Source organism: Spodoptera frugiperda, chromosome 11 (assembly GCF_023101765.2).
Source record: "Spodoptera frugiperda isolate SF20-4 chromosome 11, AGI-APGP_CSIRO_Sfru_2.0, whole genome shotgun sequence".
Taxonomy (NCBI): Eukaryota; Metazoa; Arthropoda; class Insecta; order Lepidoptera; family Noctuidae; genus Spodoptera; species Spodoptera frugiperda.
In genome coordinates this window covers 11,021,761-11,040,483 of record NC_064222.1, presented here as the reverse complement: position 1 = coordinate 11,040,483, position 18,723 = coordinate 11,021,761, and the positions used below count along the sequence as shown (strand labels likewise).

General features: G+C 39.2%; 2 protein-coding genes across 7 annotated transcripts; one reads left to right on the top strand and one right to left on the bottom strand.

Moving 5' to 3' along the window:
* Positions 1-444: 444 nt before the first annotated feature.
* On the top strand, positions 445-6,875 carry LOC118274832 (peroxisome assembly protein 12). Of its 2 annotated transcripts, none has more exons than XM_050697087.1 (8): positions 445-694; positions 1,621-1,729; positions 2,552-2,751; positions 3,253-3,485; positions 3,712-3,850; positions 4,572-4,657; positions 4,791-4,941; positions 5,080-6,875. In XM_050697087.1, exons 1-7 carry the CDS (start codon positions 575-577, stop codon positions 4,900-4,902), a joined length of 999 nt encoding a protein of 332 aa, XP_050553044.1. In that variant the 5' UTR covers positions 445-574; the 3' UTR covers positions 4,903-4,941; positions 5,080-6,875. The 2 variants fall into 2 exon arrangements, with proteins under 2 accessions (XP_050553044.1, XP_050553045.1); XM_050697088.1 differs by having other exon boundaries at positions 446-694; positions 3,256-3,485.
* A 352-nt stretch (positions 6,876-7,227) lies between these two features.
* Positions 7,228-16,772, bottom strand: LOC118274833 (poxin). 5 transcript variants are annotated; one of them, XM_035592562.2, is made up of 5 exons: positions 16,616-16,772; positions 9,076-9,258; positions 8,606-8,719; positions 7,930-8,121; positions 7,228-7,675 (listed from the first exon to the last, which is right to left on the bottom strand). In XM_035592562.2, exons 2-5 carry the CDS (start codon positions 9,247-9,249, stop codon positions 7,403-7,405), a joined length of 753 nt encoding a protein of 250 aa, XP_035448455.1. In that variant the 5' UTR covers positions 9,250-9,258; positions 16,616-16,772; the 3' UTR covers positions 7,228-7,402. The 5 variants fall into 5 exon arrangements, with proteins under 5 accessions (XP_035448455.1, XP_035448452.2, XP_050553046.1 ...); XM_035592559.2 differs by lacking the exon at positions 16,616-16,772 and adding an exon at positions 13,613-13,773; XM_050697089.1 differs by lacking the exon at positions 16,616-16,772 and adding an exon at positions 11,846-11,979.
* Between the last annotated feature and the right edge of the window lie 1,951 nt (positions 16,773-18,723).

Genomic DNA, 18,723 nt, shown 5'->3' with positions numbered 1-18,723 from the left:
ACACCCAGTTATCACAATTTGTGTTATAAGTACTGGGTATAACTCCAGACTCCGTACTACTACTGAGAAATTTTCGTAATACCCATAAAAACCCAGTAATGCTTTGCCCGACGAGCGGTGGACAAAACTCACTAGTGAGTGGAGCCCGTTCAACGTCCACAGACGTCGCGGCAGACCCAAAAGCAGATGATGAGACGAACTCCACATCTATGACAAGGATTAACCGCAAAAAGCTTTCAACAGAGAAGGTAGAGAGGCCTTTGCACTGCAGTGGGACGAACATGGCTGAAATCTAAATCTATGTTATGAGTTTCTTATGAAAGGGCTGAATCTATTGCCGAATAAATTACGAATACGCCGAGCACAATCATTTAACGGTATTACGGAAATAAACCCGTATTCGTTTCAGAACGTACTTGACATTGACAGCTAATAAACTGACAAGTGACATAACATGTGCTGTTGAAGAATGACATGAGAATGATAAACAAACTGAAACTTGGACTCTGACGGGCCGCGGACTGTGGTCGTGATGAACCTTGGTTAATTAGCAACAAGTTTGTGGGACAACACGATGGCGGTGTACGCGGCTCACCTGACGCGGACGCTGCAGGGCACGCCGAGCGTGTTCCAAGTCACGGCGCAGGAAGCGCTCGGCTCTACCGTGAAACCTGCGCTACGGAAAGTTGTAGAGGTATACCATCAACTGTGCTTTTACTGCATGTGCATATACTGCTGCTGCCTTGCTCAAAGGCCACTCAGCCATTGCTAGAAAAGGAGGATTCTTGTGTGAATAACCACTGTTAAGTAGTCTTAGCTCATAGAACCCTAGCAATTGTTGAAAAAGGCTGTATAGTGGGTATTCTTAGGGTCTGATTAATAAGGCTTTGCCTGCCTGCCTGCAGGCCTGTCCCTGCTAGACTAGAGCTTCCAAACAACTAAAGTTTTGCAATAGACAAATGCAAGACAGTTCTGTAAATTTGTTACTCTGAATTTGTTGTAAACACATTCTAGTGTGGTAATAGATCCTAATAAGAAATTAATACAACTTTTAAATGATTGTTTTAAGAGCAAATAAACAATTTAATACTACTTTAGTACCATTGGAGTACATAATGTAAACAAAACAAGAGTGTAAGCTAGGTCACATGAGCTGATTTACTGAGTTCTATGCTTATAATTAAACATAGTCATATTATTTGCAGTTAGCTGTAAATATTTCAGGCGGTGGTGGCAAGACCTCTGTTAAAAAGTCATACATAATATGTATTTATAGAGGGTCATTTAGTAATTGGTATGTTATCTCACTGTGAGAATAGCTTTTATCTTTATTATTAAGGATTATATATTAGATTACTGAAATATTATTATACAGTACACTGTTGTTTTATGTTGCATTTTATACATTTTATTTTTAGTGTCAATGATCAAAAAATTACAATATGAAAATGATAATATTATTTAGAGACTGTTTTTGAGATTGAGTCGAACATTTTTGTGCTCCATAGTCCTAATTTCCAGACCAATCACATTATATCTAAGACAGTCAATATTAGAACAACTCCCTACTGACAGACAAAAGTAGCACTACACTAATCACTAGTGCCGTCTATATTCCAGTTCCTGTCAGTGACGTACCCCACCAAGTGTGGCTGGTGCCTGCAGTGGTACGACGAGCTGTATCTCCTGTTCGATACTTGTCTGCAGTACTACTACCTCAAGCATTATGGTGAGTTACATACATACATACATATGTATGTGAATTTGGACTTACTGTTTTTGAAATAAAGTTGAAAATCGATTGAAGATATTGATAATATTGGAGTAGGTTGATGTGCTGTTGTTTGTACAATAAGAAAAACCGGCCAAGTGCTAGTCGGACTCGCCCATGTAACAGGAAGTAGATGACATAATATAAAAGTTATAAAATAACTTGGTTTTACATAGTGTTTGTATTGAACGACAAAGTTGTATTTGCGGTTTTTGATAATGTTTTATTTCTGAAAAACTAATAAAGATATCTGGTTCAAACCAATTTTCGTTGTTAGTTTCTATTGAAATCTACAGCATATATATTTTTTATTTTTCCACTTTGGAAGCGTTTAACTTTCAAACGGTTGATTTTGACGAAAAATGGTTTCAGGAACCAGTCTTTTTTAAAGACCTATCCATAGACACCCATCACGGATATGTTAGGCGAAAAAAATTTTTTTTTAATCAGTTCTATGTATGGAGTGCCCCCCTTTAATTTTTTAATTTATTAATTTTCATTCACAATTCGAATAGTAGTTACTAGAATACATCAACCTACAAAGTTTCAACTATGTATATAGGCCCAACAGTTTCGGAAATAAATGGCTGTGACATACGGACTGACGGACGGACAGACTGACATGACGAATCTATAAGGGTTCCGTTTTTTGCCATTTGGCTACGGAATCCTAAAAAGCTGGTAGTATATTAATTGCAAATATTTGTTGGCTTTCTGATAGTCAACCAATGTAACTCTTATTTAAAATATGTACTACATAGTAACTCATTAAAACTTCAGCGGCATCATTTTCGGAAAGTTTTTACGACCTCCTGCGCGTGCCGACGGTGACCAGCGAGTTCTCGACGGGGCAGCAGCTGCCGGTGGCCCTGGAGCGAGCCTCGCTGGCACTGCTCGTGCTGCTGCCGTACATACAGGACCGGCTCGAGGCAGTCGTGGAGCGCTGGAGGGAGGACGATGAGGATGGCAGGCTCGGGAAGGTGAGTAACGGTGGACTGGGATATGTCTTCAGCACCCTGAACAATTTAAAGTACATATATTATTATGGTATAGTTTTAATTACAATATTAATTATGAAAAAAAAATAAGAAAAAATAAAAGCCATTAAACAATGAAATAAGTGCTCAATTAGCACTTTTGTGAAATGTATGTAGGTACAATCGACGAATTTTGTTCATGACCTACACTGATGTTAGAACTTTATGTATTAAATAACTTTTGAGACCTGCTCGATGGATATGGACTACAGGAATCCTGAACCCGAAGCTTTCAGCGTTAAAGACAGTAGGTACTTAATGGGGACTATCGTTATTCAAACACCAGATGGCGCTTATTTAGCACGAGGTCAATTTGTCCCTTCATAACTTTTTTGAAAGCTGCTAAATTCTGTGTGGTGTGACACCATAGAGGTTCACAGTTCAGTTCACACCAGCTTCATCTGTTGAGCAGAAATACGGTAACCCTCATTGTGTTCGGTTGAGCAGTCCACCCAGGACCGAGCCCGTCGCGGCGCGGTGTTAGCGTGGCGTATAGTCCGCGCGGCGAGCTGGGCGGCGCGCGGCGCGTGGCTGGCGCGGTACGTGGCGGGGCGCGGCGCCACGCACTCGCTCACGCTGGCCGCGCTCGGCCTCAGCCTGCGCCCCGCGCCGCCGCGGCCCCCCTACCAGTACACCTGGGGAGATCTCGTCAGGAACCTCTTCACTGGACAGTTCAGGTGAGTAGCTATTTCTTTGAATTTTGTTAGTTTACAATTATTGCGACTTCACAAGGAAGAAAGCTCTGAATTAATTTCCTAAAAGCACCTGGTTTTGTTTAATTTGTAAGATTTTACTTTGTCCTTGCATCACCAAAACTATCCGAATCTCTGGTAAAATGAGACTAAAGTGAAGTGTTCCAAGTGTATTAGATTGTGTACCAGTAACTGTGTATGTGTGTCCCAGTGGCGTGGAGTGGTTCCCGCTGGTGGGTAGCGGCGCGCTGCGCGCGGTGGAGTACGGCGCCTTCGCCGTGCAGTTCCTGCGCTGGTGGGACACGCGCGCCGCGCCCACTACCGCGCTCCCCACGCCGCCACCGCCACCGGTAACTATATACTTATACCTCTTTGCTAACGAGCATTTGAGAGCGGTTTGTCTGCGTTTGAAAGATATAAATCACCTCATGTTATACAGTAGAACTCCAATTATCCGAGTTAATGGGGACCGGGACCCATTCGGATAATCAAATATTCGGATAATCGGATTTTTTCAAAAAAATTGCCATTGAAGAGAATAAAAGCTACGTTTTGATATTGCACTATTTTTTTATTGAATTAAATTGCGGGGAAGTCAGCGTAGGCACAACGGCAAGTTAAGACAAGTCAATTCAAGACTTGACAAACACTGGCTTCGCGGGGGGGGAGAATAATAGCGCACTTAGACTTTTTTTGACAATTTTTGTGATTCGGATAATCGGCGATTCGGATAGTCGGAGTTCGGATAATTGGAGTTCTACTGTATTTCAAACTATAATCTATCTCTGTACCAAATTTCATCCAAATCCGTCTGATAGTTTTTTTGTAAAAGAGCCACAAACAGAAATACATCCATACCTCCTCACAAACTTTCGCATTTATAATATTAGTAATACAAACAACATCTCTACTATATACTTTTGAGATGATTTTTCTTTTCAGTATTTACCTTATTGCCTGAGTCCCACGACTACTGTTATTCTCTGCCATATCTTTATGTATATGATAAAAGCCTTTAATACGAGATCGTACTTTAAGCAATTTGTTTCACACCTTCTCATATGTTTGTAGCGAGACGAGCGAGCAGCGCGTTGGAAGAACAAGTGTCCAATATGTCTACAGTCGTGGAAGATACCAACCGTGTTACCGGTGTCGGGGTAAGTCGAGTGATAATAGTTAATTTACTATTTTCTTACATTGATCTTTCCTCACATAAAAACAATATTATTCCCTGCGTAAAATTCGTTGTCAAATCTCTGCAACATTCTTACGATCCCTTCTCTCCCGTAGCTACGTGTATTGCTACGCGTGTATAGCCCGCGAGCTGCGTGCGCGTGCGCAGTGTCCAGTCACCGCCCTGCCGGCCACTGAGGCCAGCCTCGTCAGACTGTACGTCGACTGAAAACTGACTGACAACGCTCAGTCACTACTTATATCGCCTGTGAGTATCTATTAGAGTAAATAACTTGTTCCTTAAAAAGAAAACCAAAACATCAAACATATATTTGTCAAACCACTTCTGTTTATTCTGTAGAGTTTTTAATTAAATTGCTAATGCTATCCTTCTTGATTCCCGCAGGAAGGAGGTTGCAGCTTAGGAATAATTTAAATAATTACAATTTCTATAAAGTGTAATATTTTCAATATGTACTGACTTTGACTGCCTCGTTGGTCGAGTGGTCGCAAGTGCGACTGCCGGGCAAGGGGTCTCGGGTTCGATTCCTGAGACGGGCAAAGTATTACTGGCCCATTTTCGGCTTTTCGAAAAATTTCTCAGTAGCAGCACGGAGTCTGAAATATTGCCCAATAGGGTCACCCCCTATTACTTGGGACTTATTACACAAATGGTCAAAAGTGGGTGTAAATTGTGCAGTGGCATTACCTGCCGTAATGTGCACCTCTGCCTAACCAATAGTAAAGTAAATTAATTAATTGACTTGTGCCATGTCACACTGTCACTTATACTAGTCAAGTTCTATGAAGTCTATGTAGCAGGTACAGTCAGCCTAGTTATTTACTATGCAGGTCAGAAAATTGCTTTAGAGCTTTAGATAGCGAAACTATTGATTGACTCTTTTTATTTTAAGGGGGGAACATCATGACTTCTCACGCCTTGGGCGAGGTGAGATGTAATATCAGGCTCTTACTGACTAAAAAACCCCGTTCCTTCTACTGCATTTCGAGCCGGAGCCCCGGTAACCTGCTAGGCAGTTCGCAGCTCCTGGTCGGCATCAGTCCTACTGAGCCCCATCTGTGATTGGTTCGCCACTGGGCCCAGCAATGGTTATAAGAGATATAGCTTCGTCAAAAAGTATACAATTTAGTAAAACAATAACTATCTCTACAGAATCTATTTTTGTTTTCTTCCCTGCATACTAAATGACTTGGCTGACTGTACTATCGACAAACTCCTATCATGACCCACTGTGGCGATAAATTGTTTGAACTCGTCAAAATAACAAAATTAAATATTAATTTCTTTAAAGACATTTTTGACTTATAGAAAATATTGTAATAACTAGATTGAAATATTGTACTGTTGATACATATTATAATTATCAATTCTATGTAAATATAATTTTGTTATGTCCGACTTTTGACTCGGACGGTTGTAGCTAGGTAGAAAATATGTGATTTCCTTTTTGTCCTTTTTTTTTTGAACTATCTACATTATAACCTACTTGTATTGGTCGTGGTATTAGCTGTATTACTGTATGACCCCAACGCCCGTTTTTCCAACCCCTCCTGAATTTTAAGGGACCCCAGATAAAGCATTTAACGTCATTTTTTTTGTTTTCACCTATCTACAAGTATTCATTTATTCATATTTCTACAACAATATAGATTTACAGTCTTATAACCAAATCGTCTACATGTTCTTAAAATTACGTTAAAACAAAATAAAATCGAATACAATAAATCAAAATCAAATCTTAGCACCTACGTCACTGATCCGGAGCTGCGGACTGCCTAGCGGGTTTACCGGGGCTCCGGTTCGAAAAGCAGGAGTAGGAACGGGGTGGTTTTTAGTCAGTAAGCTAAGTAGCTTCTAGCTAAGATGTGGTTTAGGGGTGGTTGGAGTAAACGGCCATAAGTTTGCCAAAATAAAATACGTTATATAAGATATTATTATATGTATGTATAGTGTGAATATCAAGGTGTGGTGTTTCTGAAGGAGTTAGGTAATGGTAAATATACTTACAATTATTTATTAATTTGAACCTCATTCCGTATGTAATAAGGTCTATTATTGCGTTCAATTTGTATTTAAATTAGTTCATATATTTTTATATTGTTGCGGTATGTTAACTGTACATATTGTTTACAGTTTTGTTATATTTTGTGTAAATAAAATACAAAACATGAATTTTTTAATCATTTATTTTAAAAACGTATAACAAATATGTTTGTACTATAGAAATAACAATGTTGTTTGTGAATTGTGATGACGTATGAAACCAGTGATACAAACAGACGAATAAATCTGCGGTATGTTTATAATTATACAAGTGACGTGCATTGGGAAGCACCGAGTACATGGTATGTTTTTCTTTCCCCCCCAGTGGGGGGCGGGGGAGTGGTCCACACTCTCCCCCTCACCCAGTGGGAATGAAAGAAAAACTTACCACGTAGCCGGTGATTCTCATTGCACGAGAGTTGCACTCACCACGGGCGAATACAAGGTGGTGCTGAATGAATATATTTTTGTAAAGATTTTATTTAGGTACTAAAAAAGGTTTTTCAATATTTGTAACACTTACGAATTAAGGTTTATAAATGAAATGATGAAACAACATGTCTTTGGCAAAACTTAATCATTAAAAATATCAATAGACGAGCTACGCACTATGACATAGTCTAGATAGTGTGTACGTAGGTACGTGAGTATCACACGGCGCAGGTCACAGGTACTCGACGTTGGTGATGACCCCGTGCAGGTAGTGGTGCGACAGTTGGCGCCCCGACGGGGACACTAGTACCAGGCGGGGGCTGCCCCCCACGTACAGCAGGGGGGACACCTCCCCCGCCACCGGCGCGCCCGCGGGGGGGAGGCTGGCCACGTACTCCCTCAGTTCGTCTCGCGACTGGAACGTCCTGTTGCCGTACACGGACGAGCCCTCTGGAATCGTCAGCGTCTCCCAGGGAAGTGATGTGTCGAAGTAACCTCCCTCGCCCTAGAAATTGCAAGAATATAAACGTTAGTTAATAAGACTCAATTATTTGTATCAATAAACACTACATGAGAGAGTTTGGACATTGTAGTTTAAAAAGTTTAGCTAGATCTATCAGACAGCGCTGCTGCCGCCGGACAGTTAAAGAGATTAACTGTAATTCGGTCCTTATGACACCCGTGGGAAGTGACGATTGTCATCAAAGTGTAAGTACGTACACAATTATCCCCAATAATAGACCTGTACAATGTACACACCTCAATGGCAGACACGGCGTAGTGCCTGCCCCACCGGGCGGTGACGAGGGACACGAGCTGGCCTGCCTGGTCCACGATGGGCGTGCCGGCCAGGTACACGTTGGCGGACTCGAAGGTGGGCGCCAGGCGCCACTGCGCCAGCACGCCGTCGCTCGACACCAGCAGGATGCGCTGCCGACGGTTGATGAACACCTGGACACCACCAACATTGACTCTGTGTTACTTTAAGTATTTTATGCGTATTGAGCGAAATTAATGCCATCTGCCTTTTAAAGCCCGCTAAGAGAGGAATGCTACATTCCTGGGGCCTTAGTCTGCTATTACAATTGTGTCAGAATGGTCGATCACTGAGCAGTGCGAGAGGGACGGAGCTATGAAGGTTGTATAGCTCCGTCCCTCTCCAATTGTAATAGCAGACTAAGGTTGTCAGATTTAATGGAATTCTGACTAACACACTAACCAGAGAAACTGACTGGTTTGACGAAATTTTATTACAAAAATTCTATCATCATCCCTTTTTCCGTCCGGAGGTACGACTCGTTACGCAGCAATTTACTCCATAGTCCAACCGTGCAGAAATCAGTATGTTTTAGAACCATGCGGGTGCGGGATGTATTTATAGAAGGAGGTCACATCGAATTAGCCCAAGGTCTGAAGGTAAGCACTCTGTACTGACCTTCTCTGCAGTGTTCTCGTCGATCCTGACGTAGACCAGGTCTCCGAGCGGCGCCAGCGTCTCGTCCGTGAAGATGTCGCAGTAGTGGTGCGTCGTCTTGCGACGCTGTTCCACCTGCCAAGTCAAAAGTCAACATTATTTATTTCAAATAGACCAGGAAGGCACTTTTGAACGTCAAAGTAACGATTACTGCAATGACATGATATCATGATGACCAATCGCTTCTTGTGGGTACCTACTTTTTTTCTACTTGGATCTAATTTAATAAATTTTCTTGTGATCATACGTAACAAAGCATGATTCATTATGAAGTACTATCAAGCATAAGGCTAAATTTCAGTTTGAGTTTTCAATATCCCATTTACACCCTATCGGGTGTCCCTGAGAAGGACTCTGAGTGATCCCTAAGGATATCTCTATCGGAGTCAGTAGCGAAGTTTACAAAATAACATTAGATTAATGGTGGTGACCTGTTCGGGAGTGCAGCAGTGGATGGGCACGACGCTGCCGAAGCTGGCGTAGGGTCTACCATCAGGTCGCTGGTGCAGGTCGGCGGGGATGCTCATGTTCTCCACGATGCCGCGGTACGTGAGCCCTGCAGCCGCCGGCGCGGTCGTGTTCGGGAACCCTGTGAGCTTCGACATTTTTGGCACCTGCACGAGTCAAATTAAAAATGGTTAATATAAAAATAAAAAACTGCGTTTAGAAAACCGACTGCAAAAACTAAAAAGCAATAAATAACTATTTATTGGTCATACGCAGTACTGATAGATTACCCGCACTGATAACTTACAAGTCGGTGCCACAAGCAGAGATACCTACAATTAATTAAAGATTTACCTTGACATTGACTTCTTTTAATAAAATTATGGATTTGTCCCCACTACCATCGACCTGCCCGAACATTACACCGACTAACGAATGATTTGATTGTACACATTGTTATGTAAACCGAGCGGATCCTAGATTAGGGGCTCGTTATCAATATCTGCCGTGTGTCACAATCTAGTGCCACTCCCGCAGATAACGGCTGATCGACTAATTATGTCCTAATTCAATCAACTGACCATTCATTCTACTTCCAGAGATTTCCACATTTTCTTAAGAAAGTAGTAAGAGAAAGTAACACCACTAACACCAGTAGTGAATGCAAACTATTTATACTGTAGGCGCAAAAAGAATCAATCTTATCTATATTGTAATAAAGTTGCAAATTGATAGTTTTAACAGGGAGTAAGTTGATATGCTAGCGTCTACAGCTAGCTACTCGATCCCAACTGTTTGTGAAGTAATATATTAGTGTTATATCTTGATGGTTACTCATTGTTTCACAACTTTTATGGCGGATTAAACTAAACTAAATTACCTGCACGGTACTTATTTAGGTGTGCTGTACCTTGGCCCAATAGATATTACCTATGCTTTTTATGGCATAGAAATAGAGGCATACGGAGCAAATCAGCAAACGAATCTCCTCAGGAGATGGTGTTCATGGACGGCGTTGATCGTTTACCATCAGCAGATTCTCCTACTCCTAGTGTAGACTGTAATGGAAGGTGCCACAGACGCCTAGTGTCACGGGACTGTCAAAGATTGTCTTTGCCACAGTCAGGTGATTCAAATTATCAGCGCGACAGTCGCCGCATCGTGTGTCGCGGAATGCTGCTCATGAATATGAGCCTCTAGCATGACTTGAAACTAGTCGAGTTCCTCGTCAAACAGTTACGTGGGTAAGCCGAAAACCTTAATTATTAATGTTTATATAATATTTTTTTATTAAAAAAGACATCATTGGCTGGTGGTTCGAATCCCAGGTCGCAATGTGTCGTGTCCGTCATAATAACGAGTCATAATGATCATCAAACAAAATAATAGTGAACCTGCTTCCCTACTTTGGATAGATGGGATAATGTAGAGAAATCAACTGTTATGACATAATTAATTAACCTTGATAATAATAGATAAGTATATTATGTTATGTTGGTAACTGTTTCTTTTAAATTTTCCTCATTCTGATCTTTTTCACCATATCACAGTCGACACTCTTAAAAATGTAAGAAAGTTCTTAAGTTGATGTACTGACATCAAGCAGTAGGTACTGGCACTTTTATAACACTGAAGCTAAAATAACAACAATAAAATAATTACTACCATTCCGAAACTATGAATAAATCACGAATGTTAACGTATTGATAAGTTATCACCGCTACATTTTAGTTAACTGTTCTGAATGAACCATACCTTAGAATGCAGTTAGTATTTCAAGATTTCGAAGATATATTCACTATGTTAAAGCACAGATATTGTTATAAAGTACTATATACCTAGACTACGGTATCCGCGAGGTTGTCAAACAACACTGAAACAATTAGCTCGCCGGCCGGCACTGATACCGCATCTCGCTGATAACAGGTGCGACGTCACACCCCACTCATTGTTCTCACGTTATACAATAACAGACTAATATTGTCATTCATTATATTTTATTGACTTCTGCGAAGGTGACACTAACTCTGATTATATTATTTCCAGAAACAATATTTGTGGCATATCTAGATTGATGATATAATTAGGTATGTACCTACCTAGTTAGGTACGTACCAACAAATATTTTATTCAATAGGGCAATGTAATAATTCTACCAAAAATTGGTAACTACTTTCTAATAATAATCCATCCCTTTTTTACCAAGATTAATTTGAATGAATGGACACTGCCACGCTGGAATATATTAACAATAGTTTAACGAGTTAATCTCGACGAGTTTGCTTTACTTTAGAACACAAGTTGTAGCTTTCACACACACACACACAACGTCACGCCTTTTATCCCCGAAGGGTTAGGCAGAGGTGCACATTACGGCACGTAATGCCGCTATACAATGTACACCCACTTTTCACCATTTTGTGTTAAAGTCCCATGTAATAGGGGGTGAGCCTATTGCCATATCCTGGACACAATTCCAGACTCCGTGCTACCACTGAGAAATTTTTCGAAAATCCGAAAAAAGCCCAGTAATACTTTGCCCGACCCGGGAATCGAACCCGAGACCCCTTGTTCGGCAGTCGCACTTGCGAACACTCGACCAACGAGGCAGTCAATAAATAAAAATAATAGCATTACTTCCAAGAACACTACACTCACCATGCTAGGAAGTAGCGAGCAGTGTTATTAAAAGATTCAATTATTATTTATTCTCATTTAAAAATATATAAAATAAAATTCTAATTATCAACTCACCCGTTAAAACAATAAATCGATCACTTTAAACAATAACAGTAACATCAATGACTGCACAGTGCGAATCTCTGCAATAAATTGTGAAATCATCCGTCGCGGGGAATCTATGCATCATGTAATTTAAATACATAAGTATATCTATGTATGTATCTAGTCAGGACTTGTACACACGTGTTGGATATTGTACAGATCTGGCTCATACATCTGAGGACTTAGTAAGAGATTGTTCTACGTTTAATGAGCTCAAAATGAGAGGGCGTTCGGCGTTATGATTGGTTGGTTCATTCGCACCGGCCAATCAGAACGCGCTCTCGTTTCGTTTTCGTCCAACGTAAAGCAAACTCGTACTAAGGGTACTGCACTTATGCCGTAAGCCTCAAACCTCTTTACCAAAGTTAGGAACCGCTATACCGTTTCCATGATCGTCCTATCTTTGTCTTTGCCACAAATATGTAGTTAGCTTGCCTAGGTAGTTACCGCAATATTGTCATGAAACAAGGAAAAGATTTTTGGGCGATTTTCACAAAATTTGCGGAGATAACCAGCCTAGTTTACGGTGAACACATTAACGTTTCTATTAGACTGATCTAGGTAGGTTCTAAATGAATTGTGAGTAATACTAAATGTCCCGTTTTCCTGCGTTTATCAGTAATTCAGCACCACTACCACGTGTAGCATTGTTTTAGAAGACAATGGATCTACTGCGATATGAACAGGAAAACGCAGCAGTAATGTACCCCGAGGGTTCCCCCCAGCACCCAGCACGTACCTACTGATGTAGCATTCAGACCTCCTTTAATTTTATAAATGGGCCGTTTTTCACCAAGTAAGCATACAAGATCTCACAAATAAGACTACTAGATAAAGAAATGAAGAGAGAAAACTGGGTGAGCTTGATATAGATGGTTTTATGTGCCATTATGTGACGTCTCTGCTAACCCTTTGGGGAATAAAAAGCGTGACAGTATAATAATGTGAACGCCTGTACAAAAACATGCCGCAATAAGACACGGCACAAGAATGCGTTCGCCTGCTATGCTATAAAATATATATTATGTAGACAACTAGACATCTAGATCGGGGCTCCGAAGCAGGTCTAGTTAAAGGTCTTGGTGCCCCTTATCGGTGCTGAAGGTGGCCACTGAGGTGGTTTTAGTGGGGTAAAAATCCCATATTCCCTAGTCCCTTTTATCCCCAGAAAGCTAGGCGCCATTTGAAGGTTTCCCCCTGTCATAAAAAATGTTACATCTAGATCGTTACGTCTCGATACCTGGTACCATTTACATAGATTTTGTGCCAATTAATGTGTTATTCAGTTTTCCTACTCGAGAACAATTGGAACTGCACGCAGTCAAAAAATGCAAAGCGAGCAACATCTAGATCTGACTGCAACAAACGGGTTCTTAGTTTTGATTAAATCAATAAATGCATTATTATTTAATGTAATTATCTAGTTCAAATGTTTATCGGTAATGGAACTAAGATAGTACTAGATAGTTAGATCATTATTATTTATTTTCAGCCATGGTCGTCGCACTGCAGAGCAAAGGCAGTTAGATCATTAGTTGACGCTAAACTTCAAAACGGCTAGCATCAAGTACATAATATAACATTTTTTAAGACAAAGTTTTCCCTAAAAAAATACGCAGGTACAGACGAATTGAGAACCTACTTCTTTTTGGGAAGTCGGTTAGAATTCGTATATTAGCACCCGTACAAAATATCTAGTTCTAAATAAAATCAAAATCTAATTCAAAATGAACTCACCGTTCTAGTCAACAAGGACGAATGGCAGACATCAACCACCCACAACGCTATCAAACTGTACAGGAGAGCCGCCATGGTGAACCAATGGGTTTAGTCAATAGTCAACTAATGACTGACATAGGTTGCTACAGTATTTATACCATACCCGCTGTGTACCCAGTTACCTACACAAAGTAGGTAAATCACTTATCAATAACATAAGTAAACACACATGAAACTAACGAAAGATCTGTCGGTCTGTTTGTCAGCCGAAATTTCGGATTTTCTAGAAATCTAGTTAGGTAATTGAATAGTTTAAATTAGTAAGGAATAAAAAGATCCTCTTATTATTTTGGTTTTTTATGGTAAATGTAAACGAACAGACGGGTCACCTGATGGTAAGGAATTGCCGTCGCCCATGGATATCTGAAACACCAGAGGTGTTACAAGTGCGTTGCCGGCCTTTTGGGGGTTAGGTCCGATTCCCTAACAACCCTTAATTTAAGGAATTGGGGCCTCCGGTAACGTCACTCACACAACGCAATCGTTGTTTAACGTCGGTTTTCTATGAGGCTTCGGTGGCTGCGGTATTACTCCGGTCTAGCCGGCCCATTCGTCCCGAAGGATGGCTCTCCCACACTTAAATTATAAGATGGTATGGTATGGATGATGGTATCAATAGTATTTACAAATTCCAAAAATTGCCCTGTTGCTACCATGCAAGATAATTGTTATGTTACTACCTAATTATTAAATGGTAATAAAAGCACTGTTGGAGTTTCAAGTTGAGTATTTAGGTTATCCATCAAATAAATGTACAAAATAAAATTTTTAGACTATCAAAACTTAAGTACCTACCTACCTATATCCTTACCGAAACACTAGATACTTACTTACGTAAACCATAAGGAGTACCTAGCCTAAGAAAATTCAGAATATTAAGTTTTATTTCGACAAAACCAAATTCCTACAAACACAGGCGGAGGCCAAGCACGAAACTAGTTTAATATGCAAATTCATACATTTTGAAGATTTTTTGTCAACCACAACCACATCATTGGGGAGTTCCCCGAAGCAGCAGTTTGTTTGTTTAATAGCTGCGTACTTAGAAACTGCTCGACCATTCGTACCATGCTTTATCCCCTTCCTGTTTGTAGGTAGATGAGGTGCCAATTCAGATAGTAGGTGATTAGGTGAGAGAACCACTTTGTTTATAAAGAAATTAAACAATTCCTTTTTCTAAGAACCCCACAGAGAGCTCTATTGTATTATAAAAACAAACATTTGAAAAATTAACTCGTAGATAATAATTGGACAAAGAGAACCTTTATTTTAATAACCTTTGATAAATGATTTTAAAGCGTCTAGGCCAGAGGTGGCCAACTTATATGTACTCGCGATCGACTTTTTTTCTAAAAGTTCCTTGCGAACGACTTTTTTTTGTAAAAGTTCCTCGCGATCGACCGTTTTATACAAAATATTTACGTGTACACATACTTTAGTACCAAAACTTTAAAGTTTTTTCTTAAATTCTAGTCCGCGATCGGTCAAAAATGCTCTTGGGATCGACCGGTCCATCGCGATCGACCTGTTGGTCACCCCTGGTCTAGGCAAACGTAGTGTCCGGAGCTGCGGACTACTTAGCGGGTTTACCGGGGCTCTGGCTAAAAAAGCAGGAGTAGGAACGGGGTGGTTTTTAGTTAGTAAGAGTCTGATACTCCCTCTCGTCTTGCATGAGGCGGGAGAAGCCATTAGATGATTTTCCCCCCTTAAAAAAAAGGCAAACGTAGTGTAGGGCGCCCTACGGCTAGGTGGAGTGACGATATCCGCAAGGTGGCTGACAGTGGTTGGATGCGTAGAGCTGAATATCGAGATCAGTGGCGTGCCATTAGGAAGGCATATGTCCAGGACGAGAACAGGCTGATGATGATGATTTTAAATAAGTACCGCGACTACCTAACACTCGTTTAACAACTTCAATATGATAAAAAATATCGCGCAAAATGCTAATCCTCAATCTACGGTAATATTAACATTGTTGTGGCTTAGCTAACTGTTTATCGACTCATTGAAGAAAACAAAGCATGCATCACTATAAGTAAGAGTCAAATCCTCTGAACTATAACCAGCTGAAGTCAGCATACTACACTTGGGGGCAAAGAAACGGAGCCACTAGCTTTTTTTATTAAATTTAAAAAAAACTCTCTAACATATACATTAAAATATTCCTTTAAAGGTAATGAACTAATGACATTGCTTTTCATTTAACACGCGTTACCAAATAATAAAATACTTGTGTATCAGAAAATCTTTATCAAGATATGAAAAAGGAAAAACACTGGTGGCTCCGTTCCTCTGCTCCCTAGTGTAAGTTACGTAATTAACGTCAAGCTTTTAATTCCCCGAAGGAAAAAACAGAAGTGCACATTTTTGGCATTTGGTTGATAGATGTGATATCTGCACCCGGGCTGGTTACTCTTCTCTGCATTACCCAAGGGTCAGACTAGTAGAAGATGCCTACGGTCATTAAGTCTGCATGAAGCTTTATATGTAAATAAATATGAGTTCACTTAATTTTGCCATAAGTACGGTACGTTTAATTATTCATTATTCCCGCCCGGGAATTGAACCTGCGCTCGCAATGACACCATTGGAACGAGAGCCCTCTCTTTAAAATCTGTTACAATGCCAATTTAATTAAAAACTAACATTTCCCAACTGTAATACTTTTTATTTTAAAAAAAACCGTTTTGTTTAACCTAGGATAGGAAATTAAATTGTTTAAACCTGGAATCGTTCCCGAAACTTCCTTATCGTCACCCGGCACTTACACGACAGTAGATGACCTACAACTATCAGTAGATCCACTACACAGTAAAAATCAACTAGTATGTATTTAGAAAAGTTTGATGATAAATTATCTATCTACACAAAAAGAAAAATGCCCGATCGAACAATGAAACAAAGCGAAAACACGTACAAAGTTAATACGTAAATAACTAATTATAATAAAATAGCACTTACAAACTGTTTGTTATTCACTGATCACTATTTCACTACACTACAGCAACTGCCTGGCACTGCACAGCATCACAATATGGACCACGCGCTACTCTAACAGTCTCTCAGTAAACAACTTGCAACACAGACTCGCTCTCACTTATATCGCCACAGAAAGACTTAGGGACTTGTCAAAATTCTTACATTATACACACGATCACACCAATATAGACCTTATTATCTTCAGACAAAGACTAAAAACACTTGTCACGTTCACTCTTGAGTACAGTCACGGATTTCAAGCGTTGAAATCAAAATGTAATGTTATTTTGTAAACAAATGAATGAGTAATGCTGTAAAAAACAAGTGACGATGTTAAATTACGTTTTTTGAATGCTTAAGTGCGTCACAGGAGTTGGCTTTACAGTTTTGGATGTTTGGAATTAGGTATCTAGGGATAATAAACATTAATGTTACGCAATATTAAAGTGTACAGTCATTAGATTGCTGTAAAACACTCAATAACACTTCTATATTGTACTTGGTATATGTCTATATCTACTTAGTACTTCTATGGAACATCTCCTTTACAATAGAATACATCTACCTATAGGTATACCTAATCTATCCCATATAATTGGGTAGTTTCCTCAGCCAAAATATTTTTTTTTCAATACAATAAATCGACTTTTCAATACAATGAAATATCCAAAATTAGTCACACTTTTATTCACATATTTAATGATCTTGATACTTGATTTTCGAATTATTCCAGGTAATTTTCTAGAAATAAGTCTGGGATTTCACGTAGAAATCTGATGACGTCATAACGCGCTATTTCATACACTTCACAGAAAAATAGTTTTTGAAGTTTTGAAGAAAGTATTGAATTTGAAACTAGCGTAATGTAAGTTAGGTATTCATCAATTCTCAGAGGTTCATTCATTTCTGAAGTCATTAAATCAGTTCTGGTAGGTCTGTAACACTTTTAGTTTTGACTAGCTTTTGCCCGCGACTTCGTTCGCGTGGAATAGTGACTTCCGGCAAATTTTTGGTTTTAACCACATGATCATAGTTCCCGATCTCGCGGGATCTCTTCAAAAATGAGATGTGGAAGATATTCCAGGGAACTCTTCAAAAATCAACATAATGAGCTCTGCGTTTGAATTTAATAGATATATACTCACTTAGGGCATTGAAAAAATAGTTTAAAAACGGACTTAAACTAACTTAAAACTAAAGAAAGCTACGAATTACGAATTTATAACAATTAAAAAAGAAACTATATTACAACCTATCCTCTATGCTATAATAACCAAGCTTAAACTAAATAATTTAAAAGAAACAACTTAAATCTAATCTAATTAAAAAAAAAATTAGACTTACAATTTTATTAAAAAAACTAACTACAGTAACTACTAATAATCGATATCAAACTAAACCTACGTTAAATAGTTTAACCAAAAAACCAGGAAAACCCAACAAATAAACTTATTAATTGACAAATACAACGAAACCAATTTAGAATATACGAAACAGCAGGACCACTACAGACAAATAATCATACGACTGATAATACACTTTTTCTACGATAGTACCGAAGCGCTCGGCCGATACCCAACCAAATGAATGTAACGAAACCATAGCGCGATCTATTTCGATCCCAACGCCATCTATCGAGGATAAAGACAACTTGGATTATTTATTTATACTCCGTTCGGGCATTTTCTTTGTACTAAAAGATATTATTTTTTTCATACCTTTTTACTATTTATTTACTTTTTTTCGATGAATTAAAACAATAACATGAACCGAAGTCGTGTAACGATCGACATAGAATTATCTATACTCCGTTAGAGCATTTTCTTTGTACTAAATGTTTTATTATATTGATATTATTTTTTTCATACCTTTTTACTATTTATTTACTTTTTTCGATAAATTAAAACAATAACATGAACCGAAGTCGTGTAACGATCGACATAGAATTATTTATAAATAATTTATTTCTTATTTTTATTTTTTGATTTTTGAAATAAAAATATATCTATGTCCTTTCTAAGGTTCTAAACTATATCTGTACCAAATTTCAACCAAATCCGTCAAATAGTTGCGGAGATTAATGGTATAAG